Source organism: Anser brachyrhynchus, assembly GCF_964034855.1.
Source record: "Anser brachyrhynchus genome assembly, chromosome: 1".
NCBI classification, from domain to species: domain Eukaryota; kingdom Metazoa; phylum Chordata; class Aves; order Anseriformes; family Anatidae; genus Anser; species Anser brachyrhynchus.
The window spans coordinates 135153527-135176952 of NC_137694.1; the positions used below are offsets into that span (position 1 = coordinate 135153527).

At 35.0% G+C, this 23426-nt stretch overlaps 1 protein-coding gene across 7 annotated transcripts in view; it reads left to right on the forward strand.

Annotated features, from left to right (window-relative positions):
- The window catches only part of ANOS1 (anosmin 1), a 144375-nt gene extending 121520 nt beyond the window's left edge, over positions 1-22855 (forward strand). For 2 of the 7 annotated variants that reach the window (XM_080577132.1, XM_080577135.1), the window contains exons 10-14: positions 6363-6457; positions 9220-9391; positions 10493-10713; positions 13539-13680; positions 19948-22852. In XM_080577132.1, coding sequence (XP_080433258.1) covers positions 6363-6457; positions 9220-9391; positions 10493-10713; positions 13539-13680; positions 19948-20018 — 701 coding nt within the window. In that variant the 3' untranslated portion in view covers positions 20019-22852. Of the gene's footprint in view, positions 1-6362; positions 6458-9219; positions 9392-10492; positions 10714-13538; positions 13681-14386; positions 16856-19947 lie in introns of those variants that run through there. The other 5 variants (XM_080577131.1, XM_080577133.1, XM_080577130.1 and 2 more) reach the window with 4 other exon arrangements.
- The last annotated feature ends 571 nt before the right edge of the window (positions 22856-23426 follow it).

Genomic DNA, 23426 nt, shown 5'->3' on the forward strand with positions numbered 1-23426 from the left:
CAGTCACAAGTAATCATTGCAGTTTTGCTGTATGAAACATCAGCTTTAGCAATACATAATAGATCCATGGGCTTAGCTACATGCAAAACCAATTCCTTCAGTAATTTTCTTACTGAATAGCTTCACAGAAATTATGGTCTGTTTATGGCATTCTGTTTGAAGAAAGGTTAGGTTGGAATGAAGATAGCAGGTTTTCATATGGCAAATTATCTTCCAAACTTTGATAACAACCATTTTGCACATGCAGTTAATATGTTAATTATAAATGTGTATAGGGTGTGGGGGTGTGTGTGGGGGTGTGTGCCAGCTCAGTTTCCTGAAGTAATGACAAGAAATACACCTCAGAACATAATCTATTTACAGGAATACTTTTAAATGTATGCTTTCTATTTTTATTGAATTAATATTTTTATGCTGCTAAGTAAAGCTTTTTAATATATGTTTATATTCTTTACTTTTTTTTTTTTTAACCATATTTAATTCTAATGGGGAAACCTATCAGATACTGCTTATTAATTATTTCAAATCCTGTTGCTCTCCAGCAATCAGCTGTTTTGGTTTGGCCCATCAGGCAGCTAAGCACTTCACAACCATTCATTCACTAACTCAATGCCACAGTGGGATGGGGGAGAGAATTGAAAAAAAAAGGGCAAAAAACTCACAGGTTGAGATAAAGACAGTTTAATAAGGCAGAAAAAGAAGGGAAAATAATAATAATAATGATGAGAAAAGAATGTACAAAGTGAAGCACAATGAAATTGCTCACCACCTGCTGACCAATGCCCAGCCCGTCCCTGACCAGCACCCACCTCAGACAACCCCCCCAGTTTTATTGTTCCACATGATACCACGTGGTGTGGGACATCCCTTTGGCCAGCCTGGATCAGCTCTCCTGGCTGTGTCCCCCTAGCTCCTTGTGCACCCCCACCCTTCTTGCTGGCTGGGCAGCACAAGAACCTGAAAAGTCCTTGGCTCTGTGTAAACACTGCTCTGCAACATCTAAAAGATTGGTGTGTTATCAACATTATTCTCATCCTACGTCCAAAACACAGTGCCCCACCAGTTACTAGGTAAAGAATTATCCCAGCTGAAACCAGGACAATGTTAGTGTGCCAAACATTTTTCTTGCAATTAAGCCTTCATTTGAGCTGCTGTTGTTGAACAAGTCTGCTTTGAAATGTTGTTTTCCATCAAATCCCATTTGATTTTTCTTTCCAGTAAGTTTCTGTGATTTGGTTGCCCACACAGTAGTACTGTCACAGCTGGCATTAATTGGCATTTTTATACCAAATTGCAGGCAGACATCATTCAACAGCCACCCATCAAACAGAATAATATAGAACTATAGGGCTGAAACACTTCAACAGCAGAGACTGTTACCATTATCACCACTTGACAGGCACGGAGCAGAGGTAGGGAGATAAGAAGTGCTTTGCCTAAAGACTTCCAGCCAACCAGCGGCACAGCTAACCCCAGTACCCAAAACAATCTGATGCAATTTACTTGCTGTAGATTAAAGGAATACAAAGAAATGCGTGCCTCTTAAATTTTTGTACCTAGTCTCCTAGAGTGGTAGTAGGTTGTTGTGATATTGATGATGCTGGGCTGAGTGAACAAACTTCACTGCTGCTCTTGCCCATGCTTATGCTGATTATCTATCTGCAAAGCAGACTTCAGTTCCTCTTGATTGTCAAGTTGGCAACCTTCTGTCAAGTTGGCACTCTTCAGGAGCAGTAAATATAATATAACATGGAAAAAAGTGTTTGAGGCAAAGAAAGGAGCTGTCTGTAGTAACATGGCAGAAAAAGGAAACCACATTAGATGAAATTATTCACACCGCTGGCAGTACTGGAAATGTATAGCAAGATAAATATGTGGAAAGTGTTGGCAAAGAAGAGGAAGAGACATTACTTATTTTATTTAGTTTATTTTTCAGAAATGTATTTTTCAGAAAATGTAGAATCATTTAAACCAAAAAATCCAGCTATGAAAAGTTGCAGGATTGCCTGGCATTGTGTTGGGTGATTTTTCTAAGTGAATCTCAAAACTTCAGATGCTGTCTGGAGATTATGAGATCTAGCAGATGTAAAATGTAGGCCAAGGGCATTCCTATTAACTGTCATGCAGAATATGTTGCAGTACTTTAAGCAAAACTTTTCAATACACGGTGATTAAATTGTGCACAGAAACCAGAACTTTTCAAAGTGGCAAACTGAGGTACTTGTCATTAATTGACTTGTAATTAATTGACATTAATAACATTTTGAGATGCTTTAACTATTTTTTTTTTTAAAGCTACATAATAAATGTGCACTTTCCTCAAACATAAATCTGAAATATATTTATTTTGTTAGAATGGAACAGAAGAGTTTAGGTTACAGAGGAGGAGAAAGAAGATAAATTTGGCAAAGGACATCTTCATAAATACAGTGAAAGCTTTGTGTATTCATCTGAAAATAAAGGCTGGTTTTAGTTGGAACATAAGAGGGAGGGAATCAAAACAGACATCTTTTCAACATGCTTTAGAGCAAGCCCAGATCACTACATTTCTAGTTAGAGATATGAGATGTCTGTTCAACAAAGTTAGAAGGAAAAGAGCTAAGCATACGTGGAATTTTAAGAACATGCTCATGTGATGCCTGTATAGGAATGTTTTTATTAGTCTAGGAACTCATTTTATACTTCAGAAAATTTACCTTAAAAATCATAGCAAAAATAATTAACATTAGCTATTAATTTCTTTGGGAGGATTAGTTCTGTGCAACTGTCTGAAACATCAAGAACTCTTTGATTTGGGCAGCTAAAGATCATGTCCATGTCAGTAACTTTAGGTGATTTCTTGAAGTGACTTATGTAAAATATTTTTATGGTTTGCCTTTTTTTTTTTTTTTTGGGTAAAGAAGTAATTGAACAAAAGTACAAACAAAAGTACAAACAAAAGAACAAAAGTAACTGTTTGAGTAATCTGCTTGCAGTAAAAGTTCTTTAAGGAGTTCTTAAGTGACTATTCTGTTGACTAACTTCACAAGCTTAGAGATGCTTGAAAGTCCTTCAAGTCACATGTTTCTATGCAAATATTTTCAGTCCTGGGAAAGATGATTGCTTGCAGTTTGTGCTTAGTGGATCAGTCTTTTTACTGTCAAATGGCATGCTTTCTAATCAGAAGAACAAGGGAGTTACCAAACTTTCGAAAGACTTCCAATTGGAAGGACAGAATCAAGAAAGCTCCCATCTATTAAGAAGAAGATGGATTTTATACAAAAAAAAAAAAAAAAAACAACAGTTTTTATAATGTGATATATCAGAGAAAAATGTGAAATATCCGAGAACTGAAATGAAGGATTTTGCCATTTCTTTGCAGCGTTATGTTCCCATTCTAGAAGGGTTAGCAGAGCTTTCTGATAAAACTGCCAGAAATCGGTTCCAGTTATGGGGTACTGGATATTCTGTAAATATTAACTACTCAAATGACTTTTCGGAAAAAGTTATGGCTGTGGATTACAGTTTATTAACTTCAGCTGGACTTAATGCAGAACCATTAGCTTTGGAGATAGTGACTGACATTCAACTAGGCTGCAGCTTGAACTGTTCAGTACCTGTTGCTGAGTTTCTAATGGACAGCTGAAAAGAAAAATCTTAATAAAATTATATTAGTGATCTCAATGGAAGGAGAAAAGAAGGCTAGGATAAGCTTTTCTTTTGCATGTGCTGTAAACACAGAGTTGCATAAATGCTAAACTCTAGAGCCATAAACTTTATAAGCAATTTCATGAAAAAATGTGTATTTTCATCTTTTTTTTTTTTTAAATTGAAGTCTCTTATGTGGCTTTTTAGATCATTCCATACATCTTGCATCATTCTGATAAAAAAAAAAAAAAAAGAATTTCTAAAGCAATCTTGTCATTTAATATGTATACTTCATTCATATATATACACTTTGAGTTCTTCATGCCTCTGGTTCTATTTAATTAAAAAATGTCCAGCTTTTCCCGTTTTTTGGAAAAGTTTCTGTCTCAAATAGGACCTATTTTTCTGTTATGCTTCAGTTTTGTAACCCAAATTACTCAAGCTTCATGAAGATGAAAACTGAAGAAGTCTTAGTATTGAAAATAAAAGTATAGAGAAGTCAAAAAGACCCCCTCTAATGAAAAAATTTTGGATAAACTTAGCTGTTGCTGTTAGAATAGATTCCAGTTAGTAGCTGATGATGTACATATATATAAATATGCATGCAAAACCCTTTGTGAAATAACTTTAATTACGTATTGACTCAAAATAAAGAAAGTCTTGTCTTTTCAATATAGGCTGGTTTGAGAATACCAGGATTCCTTTGTTCATTTTGTTTAAATATAAAAATATGAAATTGTGGTTATTAAAAACATTCATCCTATATTTACAGTCCCAAGTTAATAGGACAAGCAAGAGTGACATAAAAAGTTTTTTTAACCTCTTCCTGATTTTCTAGCTCAAATAGATAGGTTATTTGGAACCACAGCTGTTTATGAATGAGTGACTAAGGGTTTGCTAATGCACAAGAGGAGAATTAGGAAGGAAGGCAAGAACTGTGAGAGGGCAGAAGCTGCTGAAAAGCTCACAAAAGAAATAGATGTGGAGCTGCAATAGAATCCGAACAGCTTTCTGCAGTGCCAGAAGCTGCAAATACCAAATATTTTGGATGACAACTGATTTAATTACATTTCTGGAAAAAGGCATAGTGAAACTCTGGACTGATATATCTGGGTGCTGAGTTGATGTAAGCTCTTGATTCTTGGTATTTAGTAGCTTTACAAAGATCAGTCTACCTTACATGCAGATAGTTTAAAATGATAAGTTCTGATTATCAGATAATACGCAATCAATAAAAGATTTCATTAATGCAATCACTATGGTCATTTGGCACAGACTGCACATTGTTAATATAGTCAGATTAATATAGCACACAACACTTTCAGATTCTGGGAGAGGGGTGCAAGCAGGTGATAGGCAATAATTGAGTGAACTGGAACAGATAAAATCAGATGAAACCTACTTCCAAGTGCACTGTGATTGTGTCTTCATCCAAGAGGCATATCAAATGGGAAAACCCCAGCAACCAAGAGTCGAGTAAAAGCACATCCAGTTATTTATTTGTTTCTAAGTGTGAGGGAATAATCACAAGGCAACAATTTATTTCTTTATACATTTCTTTTTGAGAGCATTTGGACTTCTGAAGAAAACATGCAAATAATTAGCATACATGTTGTTATGAAGCCAAGTGCTACAAAAATCTATTTCAAGGAGGTTTCTCATCAGTCTTTTACTAGAATACTATTTGAGCTAGTTTCAGACACTACTTATTTTCTCTTTAATTTATAATCCTTCCCTTCTGCATCCATCTTGCTTACAGCAGTCTAATGCCAGACCAGCCCTAAGGGCAGCAAAAATATTTGTTTTCCCTCTTGAAACCCACAATCGGGCACTTGGCATTAGTGGCTATGTCATACCAAGTTAATTAATAATATCAGACACGTAATTTTGCATCCTCTGTATAAAGATAGAGGAGAACTAAATCCAAAAAAAATGACAGAATATATTTGTACTACCTGATGAGTTTTTCTTCTTTTGTCTAATTCTTTATTGCTCTTTGGTTTGCTTCCTTATGCAATCAGTATTGAGAAAAACAACTATAAATTTTTATGCTTATCCCTACAGTTATTTGTAGGGCTCTCAAAAAGTGAAGAGCTGGAAGTTGCTTGAAAGCTTATGCTTGAAAACATAGTGCTGTAAGTTTTGTCACTCAAGACTTTGGTATTACTCCTAAGAGTCAGAGATAGAATTTTATTTGGGCAGATACAGGACAGGTCTTATGATACATTTTGAAAGGACAAATCTCAGGGTTTTGCAGGCATTTTCACATACCTCCAGGCACAGATTTCTCAAGTAGTGCCAGACAGCAGTGTTGCAATGCTCTGACAATATAAACAGTCATGGGCAGTTGGCACCAAGTCATTCCATTCATTTACAAGATATTCAGAAGGAGGAGCATTGAGATTATTTTTAATACATCCCTAGATGCTTACATTTCTGAAAATGCTAATTCTCTATTTTTAAAGTTAACATGTTAGCTGATATATGGCTTAAATTACATAACTGTATAATACTTTCTCCATTTTATTAATGTGTGCTTATGAACAAGTGAGGAATTACCAACTCTAGAATACTTAAAATTCCTATATATATTCATATATATACACATATATGTGTGTGTATATATATATATACACACACATATATATATGCCTGTATATATATATATAAAAGATTGAGAAGTTGCAATGGTGAAAGTGTAATTATGTCTTCTCCTCTTTTTTTGAACCATTTAGATATCAGCATGAATCAATTCCAAGTCCACTGGTTACTGGAGTCCTGTGCACACAATGACACCAAGGGACTTGGGAAAGTAACTGAGCTGACTTATGTAAGTCTCCATTCAGACTTGTGCTTGACTCTGAATAGCTTCTAAACAGCAAGAGAAAGGATGGTTCTGTAACATAACACAGCATGTTTCATACTATATTTCACGTATAAGTAATCATAGAATAGAATCATAGAATGGCTCGGGTTGGAAGGGACCTTAAAGACCATCCAGTTCCAATCCCCCCACCATGGGCAGGGATACCTTCCACTACATCAGGTTGCACAGGGCCTTGTCCAAACTGGTCTTGAATGACTGTAGGGATGGGGTATCCACAATTTCTCTGGGCAAGCTGTTCCAGTGCTTCACCACCCTCTGAGTGAAGAATCAGTAAGAATAAGTAAGAATGCTTCTTTTTTACTTTCTCCTTGTGCAAAAGATAGAAATGATGCATCTGGAGTATTGTTTGTTTGTTTTTGTTGTTGTTGTTGTTTTAAATCCAAGCCAAGCTAAAATCATAATGCTTTGTTGGTGCTATTCAGAAAACAAGAGCAGACAAATTTATAGCTAAGTACCTATATATTTCTACAGCATATAGAACACAGGGCTTGATTTGTAATTAGAACTGTAAGACTCTATCAAAGTGTAAATACTGACAAGTAATAATAGTAATTAATAAGCTGGGTTTCCTTTTAGACATGCGGGTGTGTTTCACAACCCTGAGGAGAATAATAGAATTAGAAAAACAGAACAATAGTTGAAAAATACTAGAAATTAAATCTGAAAGTTGCACAGATATCAGATAAGGAGAAAAGATCCATGTAAGTACATGTCAGATCAAATATATATTACAGTGTCAGTTCTTCGTACTTATATTGTTGGTAATCTAGCATCATCTAGACATCATATTGTATCTGCAACACATTATTTGAAAAACACAATATTGTGATGAGTGCATCATAATTGATTTAGTGGGTTATGTTGAATGGAATAAAACATAATTCACCTTAACTTCTTACCATGAGCTGTACTACCAGATCAATTCAATGGAGTTAATGGCATGTAAAAGTAGAGTAAATCATAAGAAATAGTTTCTCATGCAAGAAGCTGTTAGCTTGTAAGATTTATTACTTCATGGGGTTAGCAAAGCAAATATTAGCAGTGAATTAAAAAATGATTGTAATATAATGCTATGATCAATCAGTCTCAATATTTCAAGGTATGCCCGTGAAGATAGGAGAAAGTTTATATTTAATAAGTTTAGTTTCACTTGAGGTCAAGATAGACTCTTTGTACATCTGGCCAATACGTTGTGGGATTAGTTCATTTATTTCTATCAGTCATTTTACAGCAATCTGTTCAATCTAATTTGTGAAACTGTGTGTTTCTTTTGAGGGCTCATTTTTATTACAAACTCTCAGAAGAAGACTGATGCTACAAAGGGTTTGATAGTGAATATAATCGTTCAAGATATAGGCCTTAGGTTTTGAGTGTTGAGCATTTAGTTTCTGGTCCGTGGTTTTATGGACATTGAAATTAGACCATTTGCTATTCTCAGAGTGTACTTTGAGATGCATTTGAAGCCTCCTAAAATTCAGCCCAAACCCCAAATTACAAGCAGGTATCTGTTTTAATGAGTGAATGGGAAACACTGGCCTGAATAGCCTGAATAGCTCAGAATAGCCTGAAATCTTGCCTAAATATACTATTGTCTTAAAACAAAGGTCTATTTACAGTCATTTGTAAAGTAAAGGAACAGTTTTGTTTGTCTGTTTTGTTAACTGTCTGTTTGTTTGTCTGTTTATTTTCTTAAAAAAAAATAAACAATACAGTTACAGTTTAAGTAGGAATCAAACCTGTTATAATACTCTCACAGCAGGTGGAAGATGGAGAATCAAGTCCTTTCTGAGCCCAATCTCTATATCCCATTGAAAATGACCTTCAAAGTGAAGTTTTGACTAACTTGGCTTGGGATTCACTTCCAAAAAAACAGGGAGTTGTGTAGAAAAACCTTGGAGACTAGTGATTCTGAAGTGAAAGAAAGAAAGATCTAAAAGACAGTGAAAGACTTGGGACCTTAGCCAGAAAGGTAGTATTGGACATTCTCCTAGAAAAAAATAAATAAAGCAAACAAACAAAAAACAACTTTTTTTTTTCTTATAATTTGATTTGTGCTAAAGCTTTCAGGCTGTGAATTTCAAATATACTTTAGACAACATTAAGAAGTTAGAAGGACACACTTTGTGTAAAGTTTTTTCAGTCACTGTCTTTAAAAGGAGTATTGTACTTTGCAATACAGCTGTGAAGTTTATCTTCTTGATAATAATATAGAAATAGCTAATGTACTAAAGGGGAAAAAAAAGTTCATCTATAATGCCACACTGACTTTGAATGCACTTTAAAAAAGTTAAATGTAGATGAAGCCTGTCATTTACAGCAACTTAAATCAGCTTTCTTACATTTATTTAATTCAATTAGCATTTACATCCTCACATTCCTACCCCCACTGCCATCATGTCAGAGACTGTTCTAAATGTTAGATGCTAGTTGCTTTGATAGAGCATGGTGAAGGAACTGTATAGAAAGGAAAGGCATGTCAAAATGCCATGCTAATGTATTTTACTACTGAAAATAATCATAACATATGCAATGTTTGCTTTGTAGACTGAGTAAAAACAATGTTGGCATGTGTTAAGCATATCAGGAAAATATTTTATTGGAGAAAGCTTTTTATCTTCTGCCAATTTTATTTTTCACTTTTTTTTTTTTTTTTCCCCCTAGGGATCTGTTTGCATCATGTTCTCTTTTTGTTTTTCCTGTTACAGGAGAACTACATGATTCTGAAGGACCTGTCGTTTGCATGCAAATATAAAGTAACTGTTTTGCCTGCAAAATCTAAAGGTCGTTTTAAGGCTGAGAGTATTTTCTTTGTCACCCCACCTTGCTCTGCATTTAAAGAAAAAAACCACAAGCACATTAATTGTCTTGCTGAAGGAGGTAAGACATGATCTGGAGAACTTGCCAAATAGTTTCAAATGTACTTACAATCACCAAGAAAAGTCTTTAATGAAATTCTAAAATAGTATATAAAAGATTCAGAAGAAAAAAATAAAAGAGATGATTAATGCTTATGTGAAAAATCAACTAAAATACATAGCAGTATAGATTTAAGTTGCCACATTCCTGTTTGTCAATTAGGTAAGAATTTTAGTGAACTGGTTATGAACACATGATGGCACTTGTTATTACATAGTTTTTAGTGCAAGGAGGAAGTTTCTCAGTTACATTAACTATAATGATGAATGACAGATGTGAACATAATTATGCTGGCATGATCCATCTTTTGAATGTTTTGCTACTGATGCAAGCTGCTTTTTTAGTTTGATTTTGTTTAGGTTAATGCTTCTCTTAAATAACAAATAAAGGTGCTCATACCTGGTAGAGTGTAGCTACAATTCAAGGTGTAGCTAAAAGATTATTGTAAATCACAGAATCATGGAGATGGTGGTTAAAAAGGATCTCTAGTCTCAGCTAATCCAGCCATACACTTCAAGCAGGGCTATTGCCAGCACTAGGTGAGGTCAGCCATAGCTTTGTGAAGCCAAAGTTTCCAGCATTACAGTTTTCTTCCTGGGCAACTGCAACGGAACCATACATTTCACCTAATCAGAGTGCCCCTATTAAATCGTACTTAGTTTTAGAGCATGAATTTTACTTTTTGCCTGCATCATGGAGATCTACGGGTTTTCTTGTGGTCCCAAAACTGGAAAACAGCTCAGATATTCTGAAATACAGAGGACCCACAGGATGGTTCCCTGTGAATGAGGCGTTTATAATTTTATGTGGCATTGGCTTTTCTTTCTGTCATCTGTAGCTGACGGAACTTGATTTGAAGTTTGAATTTGGCCCAAAACACCAATGGAATATATCAACGACAGGCTTTAGTTAAAACTGAAAATGTAATGGCAGAAAGCTGGCAGGATACTGGACAACATCAGAAAGAGAGCTCTGTCTGACCTTGAATTGCAAAATTAAATTAACATTATTGAATGTTATCTTTCAAAGTTTAGCTTATCTTTCTGCTTTCCAAATTTATAGTGCCAGTTCTACCAAAAGTGTTGGCCAAACCCGAGAACCTATCTGCATCTTTCATTGTTCAGGAAGGTAACATCACTGGTCATTTTTCCTGGAAGATATCAAAGGCAGTCCTTCACCAGCCCATGACAGGGTTTCAAGTCACATGGGCAGAAGTAACCACAGAAAGTCGACAGAACAGCTTGCCCAACAGCATCATTTCGCAGTCACAGATACTGCCAGCAGTAAGTTGTTTGTTAATTTCCTTTTCTATTGCATTCATAACTGCATGCATATGTGGCATACTTTTAATTTTTAGTGGTAATGCGGATGTCACACATAGCATTCTCTCACTCTGTGGGCAAGTTGGAGCAGGAGGTGCTTTATTTTTTCCTCCTTGTTGGAAATACAAAGCACAGCTACTCTTCTCGATGGCACATCAAACATTTTAATGTGCACAATTGTCAAATTAACAGACATTATATGAGAAATGCCTAAAGGGAGAAAAAGGTCATCTGTGTGTGGCAATAAATGGTTTTTATTTTCTTTTGATGATCAGGCTGTTCAGCTTGGTGGTTACTATAGTTTTACTAATTATTTGGTGTCCATGTCCATAAATTTGATGGATTTAACCATTTTTTTTCCCTTTGAGTCACTCTTTGCTCTAAGAGAAGTAAAAATCACTTTCCCCTCTGTGAATATGCGCTATTGTCTGATAGACAAGTAAGTTGAGGAATACTAGATTTCACTGTTTACTGAAAGTATTACAATGATTTATTTGAATTCTTCCCCCTATTTGCTTTAAGACGGCCCTTGCTATTTCAGTTCCTCTAGCAGAAGCAAATGAAGAGCACTTCTTTCAGACTGCCTTGCCAGATTCACCAGAGTTCATTCAGACTCAGTTGCCAGATCCACCAGAGTCAACAAAAGGACTTAAGTAGCTGGCCTTGATCCAAAGTCTACTAACAATGTTGGGAGTCTTTCCATGCACTTCAGGGACATGGATCAAAGCAACTGTCTCAAGCAGAACAGACTGAAAATCTTTTCACAACATTTGTTTTATAAAAGAATGCATAAAATGTTTTCTTGGACACATCTTGCATTCAACACATTTTCCACAAGTCCAAGACAAGGTTCCCACAATTTTATCTTAATTCCTAGCAGACTGCCCTATGGCTATACCCCCTGTGTTTGAAAGCATGTTTTTCTCAGACAGAGCAACAAAGTTGACCGTGGATGCTCCAGAACTATGGGGCAAGCTACTATGCAGTGTGCAGAGCTGTTTTGTTCCACAGTAGTACAGGCTCAGTGGGATCCAGACTAGTTCATTCAGAGCTCAATCTACAGTCCCAAGTGGAAGCACAGTGCAGAAAAAGCCTTGGTCTCTTCAGCAAGCCACGTTGCAGGATTATTTTAAAGCAGATACTCAATCACAGGCATTTGAATGCAAACAGCCACTTTAGCACAATAAGCAGTTATAGACCATGAGATGTTACTTTTCACTTCAGTTTTCATCTTTTGTTTTAGGACCAGGCGTATGGTTTATACAGAAATTCTGTTTCACTTTTTAAGCTTCTGGTTCAGTTATGTCTAATTTAAAATATTTCTTTACCTTGTGTTATGCTTTTTTTTTTTTTTTTCCCCATATGGTTTCACTACTGTAAAGCCTGAAGATTTAACTATCTATCACTGTATGTATGTATCTATTCATAACACCTGGTTAACTTGCACAAAACTCTGATTTGAGCTTAAATAGTATCACCTACACTCTGAAACCACCATAATGTAGTGTATTTCGTGGTGATGATCATTCACTCATTTTTGTTGGTAATCTCTGATTGTTAAAAATTTAATATTTACACAACCAGGCTGAAGTGCACATGTCCCAGGAGCATATGAAAGAGCAGAGTGAATTCTGTGTGATGTATGCATTTTTCTCTCTCTCCTACCCATTATGTATGTTACATGTGGTGGAACAGCTTTTGCAAGATGTTTTAAGAGCAGCCCCATCTCAGTATATGCAATTATTTGTCAGTAAAGCTACACTTTTATCCCTGCCTTTTCTCTCTCTCAAAGCTACACTTTTACCCCTGCCTTTTCTCTCTCTCTCCTTTCCCCTTTACTTTCTGGTCTGGCAAGAACAGCAAATTATCAGTTATTCTCACAGCCACTTTCTGCTCCCTGCTGTGTGCTTGGGACAGTGCCTACCAGCAGAGTTTGCTATGAAATTCTGGCTAATCAGAGAACCACGCTGCGTGTGCGCTGTCCAGTGTCTCTGCTCCACAGTCTTATTCCTGGGATTGGTATGCTGTGTGTTTCTGAGGTCCTTTTTTAGCTTGGAATACAGTGAATTGTGACTTCAATTCCTGAATGCCCTTCAGTCTTCAGTAAGATGTATTCCTGTTTGGGAGCATTTATAAACTTACTCTGAAATTATTTTGTACAGTTTTAAGTGACCGCACAAGGTACAGAGCAATAAAAAGTGAGGACAATACTGATATTTCACAATCCATCCTGCCAGAAACGTGATTAAGAACAGAAGGGCCGATCTTCATGGTGCAACTTTGGGCAAACCGGCTGAAATCACTAGTGCTGAAATCACTACAGTGGGTGTAACCACCCACTGATTTCACTATCTGCAGCATGTACCCCAGACCTGAAAATTGCCATGAGTTAATTTATCAATCAATAGAATTTACAGCCAGATGTAAAATAAAAACAAGTGTATTTAATGAACCTGTTTAAAAAAAATAAAAAAATAAGAAGCTAAAACCTGTTTTTTTCAGTGGTGAACATATCAACTTTCAAGAATACTAAGCTTGTACCTCTTATACATGAAACTGTAACATTAGGGAAACAATGTATGCTCAAAGTCAATGGCAAGCAAAAGTTCAAGACAAACCTCCTCAACCAAGTAACACATATGTTAAATCCTTTTTACAGATTTCTAAGAAAGCAATTTGTGGGTTCTGAGTGACAGAACCTGTTTAAACCACTGATTTGTGTGAGTAGAGCAACCATGCTTTATTTTTAGATGCCATGAGAATTAATGTAATTTATTTATTGTTAGGATCATTATGTACTCACTGTGCCCAATCTGAGGCCATCAATGCTTTACCGATTGGAAGTTCAAGTGCTGACAACTGGTGGGGAGGGACCAGCTACAATAAAATCGTTCCGAACACCTACTCTTCCTCCATTTTCACCCCACAGTAAGTAGTACCTCATTTTGGCATGTTATTGTGTGTTAAAAAAAACTTCAGTCTTACACATGCAAACAGGTTGCTTGAGCCTTAGAATCTTTATTGGCTCTGGTAGAATTCCATAAACATAATGTGCATGGTATTATATGGTATTATTGTGGTTTTTTTTGTTTTGTTTTTTTGTTTTTTCCTCTCTCTGTAACTGTCTATCAGCAGTGGTGGAATCAAATATAGTCTTTCTGTCATTCAGTTTTGTGTGGTCTTACATTTGCCACCACATTCTACCACAGCTCTTTGGCTTATACCTGTAGTACTTGGGATTCGGAGGTGGTCTCTCCTCCAAGTACCATCTAGGCCTGGGACAGTTTAGCTTTCAAGATTAGACTTTTCTGAGATGCGTTCAGTTGAGTATGGCTATAGTGTGACCATATTTATAAAGCTGTGCCATTCTTATGCATCTCTTAATGGCCATTTCAAGCATTTTATAACATCTGGAAAGGCACAACTCAGTGTTGTGAAGCCTGGCAAAAATTACAGTGAATTAGTCCACTAAAGTTGTCTGGACTGAATATGCACGTAGTTGTCAGTAGTTCGCTTAAAATCTGAAGGCTTGCAAGCTGGAGGCCTCAAGAGGCCTTTATAGGAGAATCTGGTAAATGATTGTATTACATATTCAGGGTTTGATATGTGCATACTTCCTTATCCTTTTGTTTAGGACCTCATCTGAAGCAACATCATCCACACCACTATAAGCCACCCCCAGAGAAATATTAAACTGTTTCAGATGATTATATAAATAACTGAGAGGAAAAACTAAGCTCCCAAGTGGAGGCTAGGAAAAGGCACATCTGTAGGAGCAATGAATACAGTTTTCCAGTGGAAGTTACCATGCTGTACGATCTGTATCAACTCTATGTAGTTCAGTCATCAAGAATTGTATTTGTACCAAGACAAGGATGAAGCATACAGCAAGTATCATTTCAGTACCACTACTATTCAACAAATTGAAGATTGCATCAAACTCAACACCTGAGAGAAAATAAAAGTGTGTTTATTATAACGTTTTTGTATTTCTATGTTTGAAGTAGATTGAAACAGTGTGGTGTATACAGCTTTTTATCTTAGTGACTTCAATGTTAATATATAAGAGGTTGTCCTGTGATACATACATACCTTTGAACACTGGAGGCCATGTTGTCATTAACATGTTTAATTGATCTGTTTTACTTAAAACCCTCTTACCAGTTCAAGTCCTAGAGTATTTTGCTGTTAAAGATCTCCACTTGTCTGAAATAAGGACATAAGTAAAATAAGCAGCAGAAGCAGGAACCTTTAAATAGTCAATGTTTAATAACTGCAGTATCACTGCAGAGGAGAGTGATGATACATTTGCATAGTAAACCACCTCTTCCAAAGTAATGTTTCAGTATGGAGATCTTCTATTAATATAGTTAATAGTTAAAATATATACAGGGTAGATGTACTATTCATTATAAAGAAACAGATGACAGTTAATACAATTGTTGACAATTAATGGTGATTAATAAAATTAATTGATAGATTCTGGAAGAATGACCTTTAAAATCCCACTTTTTTTTTTTTTTTTTTTTGTTATTATCTTAAAAGGAAATGTTGATTTTCTAGCTAAAAGTCTGAATAGTTAACATTAACATCTTAAAAATGGAAATTCTGGGGCACATTTATTATTCAAGTAGCTGTAGAGCTACTTTTTTGGCTTCTCTATCTTTTGATGCACGTCTCTTTTCCCCATGGATCTTTTGAACAGAGGGATGGGTATGTTGGCTCCATGCTATTCTGCTTACCGAAGAGTTGCATGACAATACTCTAACATTGGCTTATAGTTTATCTGAATGCATTTTTCAAATTCAGGCAGAAGGGTGCCCTTTTTAACTGTAAGGGAATACATACTGACTTTATTGTACAATATAAACTGTCTAGAATAATTTGCTACACAAAGAGACATCCTTCGATAGTAAACAGAAACTACTTGGATTTATTATTAAGAAGGTGGAAAGTATCTGCCAATAAACTTCTATACAAATGCAATCAAAATCTAATGTTCAGACATTAGTGGCAAATATATTTTCCTTCTCTTGATTACAAATTGTATTGTAGAAAACAAATATGGATAAAAGAAATGTATGCCTGAAACTGAGGATCACATTTGTATTTATCATAGTAGGGCATTCACAAAATAATCACATATAGTTTGTCTCTACTGAAGTTCACAGTTTTGGTGCATGTGGGTTGATAGCACTGAGGGTGAAGGAAACTGAATTAATTTCTGATCACTTGGTCATTCCAGTTTTTCTATGTATCTACCTTTGCTATTAAAGTACTCTTTATTTTTTTCCCCATTTTCTTTCTACTTTGCCTGTTGTCTTTTTTGATGTGCACTCAGTGACAAAGGACTTTTACAGAAAATTTCAATTGCCATGTGATTTGGACCTTTAACAGTTGTTTTACAAATATTAAAGGCAATGGTGATTTTAATTCCTTCCTCTGGTGGTCTGTCACCTTATCTTTTCCAAAACACATTAACAAATAACAGATAATGTTATTCATAAAATTCTGTAATGTAATTCATAAAATCTGTAATGTAATATTTATTTCAATTTTGGAAGATGGCAAGAGTCTCAGAGATTTTGGGGGATGTAAGAATGTATAATGCGTACAAGACTTTACAAAGAAAAAAACTATATGGATTGAACTGTTGTGCAGCACTGCTTTGATGTTTGGGTTATACAGGGCATAAAGTAAGGACAGAAGGTATCTTGTTTGCTGAGAGTAGTTTTCAGTGGGATCAGGGCAAGTACTACCTCAGGCTGCTTTAAAAACTTCTGTCCAAACCTTTCCATTAGAGTCTATTCCAGTTATGCTGGAGCAATTCTGTAGTGACTTGATTAATGTTAATGAAATTATGTTGCATTCATAGTGACATTGGTAAAGCATAGAACATGGATGTCAGTCTTTATTACAATGAGGCCAGACCTGGTTTGGAGATTAAACTGGAAGTTAGCAGCCCTGAGTGATCATATCCTTAGTCTTAATTGCTGAGTGGAAGCCTTGTTCTTCTGCTTGCTTATGTCAATTTCTTTGAAACATTCAATTTTTAAAAGTAGCAGTTAATGTTAAAGAACATGGAGTATGCTTTCCTTCTAAATTAGATTTTGGCCATCCAAAAAAATGTATGTATTTGATAAAGTAGAATTGTATTGAGCAAGTGCATTATACAGAGTCTGTTTTACAAAGATGTAAAGTCATTTTTATCCTTCTACAAATGAGTTTATCAACTCACCTTTCAAGTGATCCTCCAAATCAAAAATAAAAAATAATAAATCTACCAAGATCATGCATGGATGTTAAATTTGAAACTACGAGTGCTTTCCCAATTATTCTTTGAATTTAGCAGTACCAATTTGAAGTTTGTAGTGCCTAACTTGTAAAGCCTTGTTTGCTGAATTGTACAGGGTGTTGTCCTAATTTACTGGCCTAAATCACATTATACATTTAATTTATCAATAGACTTGTAATTCACTGCGTGATTCACTAATTAATGATTTATTTTCCCTAGATGTTGCATAATACAGAATTAATATAGATATTGGGATGCTTTTAAATACTCTGCACCTTTACACTAATATATTATTTTCTATGTACGATTCTGATGGATTTGTCAGTTCACTTCTGGATGCATTATGTTTATCTTTATTTCTAAAAGAATTGTGAGATTATGCCATTTTTGCTAGCTGCTTTGTGAAATTGATTTTTTTGCTGTTCACCAATGATTTTTGTTTAAGAATACAATGGTGTGTTCTTGTAACTTTTTGGTGGTTTTTAAGTAGTGTATAGAGTAGGGGAAATTCAAATAAGACAAAACTTGTGCTGTACTACTATGTGTAACATCTTGAACATTCATTAAGAATACAGCACATGGACAGTAAATAAGAGGTCTGACTTCTGAAATGCTGCACATCCTCAGCTTAGTGGCTTCAGAAAGAATTGAGGTATGGCAGTACTAATATTGACATTAATGTTTGGCATGATCACACATAAAATCAAAGTCATTGTTAATATGAGTGGGAAATTTACCATTTATATTAGCAGAAGCATATAGAAACCTAAATATTGAGTAAATTCATTCAAAAATAATTTCACCTCCATACTCCCTACTGGAGTCAGGGAGAGTTTTAGATAAGCAGGCTCTGATTCAGGAAGGTATGCAGAAAAGAGAACTTCTATATGCACAGAAGAAGTCAGTGGGATGGATGTATACCTTTGTGTATACAGTAGAGAGTGAGCTTTAGTGATGTCTTAAATAAAGTATGGATGTCAGAATTGAATACTCTCTTAAATTAGGGCCTTATGAAACAAAGTATTGGACCCAGACAGTTCTAAATTCCTTGTACAACACCATAGAAATTTTTATTTTTGTCTTGTGTATATGTAAATGTAGTTGTGATATTGACTTATTTATTAATTAATTCTCTTATGCTATGTGCCAAGTATATTCCTACCCTTTTGATCAGTACCTGTGAACATCAATTACTAAAAATAATGTTATGCAAACTTGTGCATTGTAACCAGGAATATGATGCTAATAAGCTGTTGCATGTAGTTTAAAATAATTAAGAAAACCCTCTATTTAAAAAATGTAAATGAATACCTGCAGATGTTGATGATTATATATGGTTTTGCATGCCAAAACTCATTGTTCAGTTCTGGGCATGAAATGTAACGACTGTATTACCTCTACTGAGTATATTAGTAAGGTACAATTTACAAAGTTATTAACAGAGCTCTATATGTAAAATGTTTTCTTTTTACCTAATTATATTGTAGTAGAGTTGCAACAGAACTGTTTATCTGTTACCCAAATTGGCTGTAGAAATTATGTTCCTATAACAGTCATTTAAAGTCGGTATTTATTTATGTATGTAATACAAAAAAAATGGTCTTATGTGTCTGTCCATTTATTTAGAGAAAGAAAACAATATGTATAAACAATTTGTAAAAAAAAAAATGTAAATAGAGCCTGATTTATTTTACTCATTATTTTCATGTTTAGAACTTGTATATACTGTTTAGGTAATAAACTATCCTACACTGAAGTCTTGCTACATTATCTCCTCCATACAGGACTTAAACTTTTTATTTTATTTTATTTTTTTTTAAGTGGGAGATAAAGTGTTATCGAATAAAAATCAGAGTACCATTGGTACTCTACATTTCATTGTACATGCAGTCATAACATTTTATCCTCGCTGTTTGCTACTGCATTTTGTTTTCTTTAGAAAGTGATCAAAATAATCTGAAGATAAATTTAGGTATCATTTGAGTATTTTATGTTGAAAAGCAACTCTTAAAGTAAAAAATCAGACTCAAGATCTTGTCTTCTTTTCCCTTATTTCCATGGGATAGTACACAATGGAGTTTTAGTAACCCTTTGTAATACTAATTTCAAATAATTAAAATGTTGCTAGATCTATGTCAGTGGCCTGATCCTGCAAGTCAAGATTTTTGTGATTGAAAATCATGGTGAAATCTATGTGTACACCAGATTTGGAATATTTTATATTTAAAAGTGGAGTATCCCATGATTTAAATGATATATTTTTAATAAATATAAATATCTGTCTTACTACAACATTTGTTTCAAATTGTCATAGATGTGCTATCATTCTCAAATGCAATGTTTTTGGTAAATCTCTTAGCAGGTGTGCCTTTCACGTACTCTCAAATTACTTAATAAACCTTTAGTTTTTGTTAACTTGAGCATAAACCCCAAATTTTCCTAATTACTTTCTCAGTAGAATAACTGTTTAGGATTTTTATTGTTTATTTTTCATTTTACATAAATGGACAATGTTTAGCATAAACCCTTATAATTAAATTCCTCTCCAAGTTGTATTCCACCAATGTGGTATGGTAAACCCTCATAGGAATTATATATCACTCTGGGTAGGTAAGTTGTCATAATAAATAGATGAAGTGTTCTATGCACTGTCACTCTTTTTCTTTTTCCCCTTTCATAACTTCAAATAAATGTTCTATTCAACACTGAATTAGAAGAGATGATGACTGGATGATGTCAATCATATGAAATAAAGCAAATTTGGTATATATTGATCAGTATGGATCATTTTGATTTTGGGTTTTGTACTTTGTGCTTCAGTGCAACTTGGCTCTCCATCATTTATTTTTTTTTAAATATATATTTAAAAAATCCTCCATACTTTTGTTTTCCTATTACAGGTGATGTATTGTCATCATCTGGATATATGCCAGCCTCCTTGAGGAAGGCCTTCAGCCAAAACACTGGCTGAGCCTGCCAGTGACAATGCAGCACCTGTAAGGGTGAAAGAAAACATGGGAGATCACTGAACACACGGCTTTGAAATATAGCCAATGCGAAAGACTCCTGCAGGCCTGAAGGGGATGTGGTTCAACAGAAATGTCTGTTCTGTCTCCCTTTGGATTGTGCATAATAGTGTTCCTGCTTCTCCTGAAGGTGCTGGTAGAAGTATAGATTAATATTTAATATACACCTTACTATAAGCATTTACTGAGATTGTTTTGTGGGTCAGAAATTAAAGAATTTATGAACACTTGCTGTACCCAGTTCCTCACTTGTGATGGTAATTTATTCAGGTTATTTAATAATAAGCTTCATTCAGGAGGTCTCTTTCTTCTTAAAAGGATATCAAATTTGGAATGATTGGACTGCCATTTTTCAGGAAAGTTAGGCAAATATGCTGAACACAAATACCTCTTTATGTTTGTGTGCAAATATATTTATACACCAAATAGTTCTTCCTTGTCTTTTTCACAAGCTGTCCAGTAGTATATTTGTAATAGGTTCAAAATTGTCAATGTTTAACTCTCTATTTGATGTTAGAACTGATTAGCCAGCATATTTTTCATACTTTTATAATTTTGTTTAGAAAATGTTGCCTGATTTAAGTGGTTCAGGCTGCATAGTTATTATTAGATGTAGAGTGATAAGCTGTAATTTCCACCCTGCCATTTCTACCTAAGTGGAAGGTAGGTAGATAGGGGAATGAATAGACTTCACCCCACCACAAACACACAAAAAAAGTGAAGGACACACACACACACACACATCTTATGTATTCATCCAATTTCCAGTGTTAGTAGTTGTCTGCAAACATACAAATTAATCTTTTAAATTTCTTTTCTGAGCTGTGCTTCAATGTTTATTTATTTTTCAGACTTTCAGTAAGCATATCTTCAAGCCAACATCAATTAGTCTCATAAGACTGATGTACAAGAAAAACAAAACGAAAAGCAAAACTTAAAACAAAAACAACCAAAAAAAATCACTAAGCCAAAACTTGCTGTCGGATTCTGAAAGAGCCCTTTGGGACAGCTTTGCTTTTTGTGTGATATTCATTGAAACATAATGAAGACCATGAAGAGCAACACACATTCTTCTTGCTTTGAGTGGATTTCAGAAATTTTTTCTAATACCTCTTATGACAAAGAATCTGATTTAATAGCTTCATTAGTGAATGAGTTACCAGACGTATACAGTAACTTAAAGCTATTATGATGCACCAGTGAATGATTCCTGCATTTTTTTTCCATTTATTTGAAGATTGTATTAATTTCTCTCATCTTTTTGTCTCAACATCTTCTATTTTGTTCTGTTTTATTTTATAATGGATCACTATTCATTGCTTTTTTTATATGTATGTTCAGTTTGAGAACTTGCCTCATTTATTTATCATGGACATACAAGATGTATTCATAGCTTCTTTCTCGTCACCAGTCATTGCTGTGAAGATTGAGGTTTGTGGTATCTTTACAATAAATAAAGTCACTAAAATAATGAGTTTATGTATTTAGAGCTGATTTCAATAAAGTGTCCCTTGTGAACAAAATAATATTATTTTTAGATATATAAAATATCTGTGGTTGTATCTCATTGAGATTACTATCTACATAATATAGTTTTGGAGAAACTGTATTTCAGGAAACCTTAGTGTATTTAAATAACAGGCATGCTAACTACAGGAAATTGTAGCAAGCACACAGGAGTATATTAAACTGATAGATATCACTCTTATTTGTAGATTAATAAAAGCTGCTAAGACAATAAATTGTTTTCAGGTTAGCTAAATATATTACTTAGACTGAGCACAGATTCCCATTCATTGACAAAACAGGAGATGTGGATGAATACCAGAGGTTTAGAGAGATGTAGAAGGAACAACATGAACTTCTGTGATTGGATAATATCAAAATTATACACAATTTAAATTATTTTTTCTTCCCTGTTACTAACAGGGTACTCAATACCTTAACAAAATCATAAGGTGATCCTGCAAGTTCTTTTTAGGCGATTTTGTAAATTTTTTAAGTAACGTCATAAAGTAAGTGGAACTAACAACAAGAAACAAATCCTTTTATTTATGTAAATGTAATTGAAAAAGTATTATTTACCTAATATCATGCTCAGAATCACTCATCAACACACTTGCATAGAACAATATGATTCAATTGGGTGAATGCTTCAGTTTGGGGTTCTCTCACTTCCTGAAATTCAACCTTTGACTGAAAAAATCTTCCTGATTTAAAAAAAAACATATATATATTTATTGGGAAGCCATGAATAATATAACCAGTGTGTTTGGTAGCTGTCATCAGACTTCATCTAGGGAACTTGTTCTCTTATCTCAGCTAATCTCAAAATCTCTGGTATAATTTATTACACGTTATCATTCATAGATGACAGGTTGCTTAGGGCTTTGCCCTTTCATGTCTTGGTTATCATCACAGATAGAGATTATACATCCTCTCTTACTAATTACTTTTGAAACAACAATAAGGCAAATAGTGACATCTTAACTTTCATGGAAATTGCATGTGGAAAACCACATGGCATAAACAATTTTGATTATGTGTCAAATTACCAAAAAATTGCAAAACATTCCTTTGAGGGAATATAGCTTCTTTTATTCTCAGTAGATTTGGGAGGAAACCCTTCTTACACTGCCTCTGGGAAATTGAAAGATTGCAGAAAATGAAACCAGCTTCTCAATGTATCTTTATGTTGTCAGACATTATTTACCTCACAAGCCATGAGAAACAGGAAGTTCAGTAGCCAAATTTCAAGAGAGTTTGTACTGGTTGCTCAGCTCATAAAATTGAATGAGTTAGGACTTCAAGTGGTAATTTACCTTACTAATATTAAACAAATAGTTATTGACAATAGTTGCGGCCCATTTGTGTTGCTTCTTTTGTATGCCATGGGTTGTTGCCTTGAATCTTCCCTGCTCAGATAACGTTTCACCTCGAGCAGGGTACGAGCTTCTGGGGAGACCACCAAGTGCTCTGGGAGAGCTGAGCTGGCCAGGTGCTGTGGCGGTTGCAAAGCACAGCTGTTACCTGACCAGTTGTGCTGGTGCTGCAGATACTCAAATCCCTGTGCCTGGGGATGGCAGAGGTAGAGGGCACAGCAGCCTGGGGAAAATAAAAGTGTGCCTTCAATGGAAATGCATTTGAAAGGCATCTCATCCCATCACATAAGGGTATGGTGAGCGGGAAAGAAAGGATTCAGCACTTAAGTGCTCATTGATCCTGGGTGGACCTGGGGTCCTTGGGTCCCTGAGCTGGAAGAGAGGGTGTGTAAATGACTTCACAAGCACAGTCTGGACAAAAGAAGGAGCAAATGAGTCAGGGTGAGCCTGCTAGTCAGGGGGAGATACCCT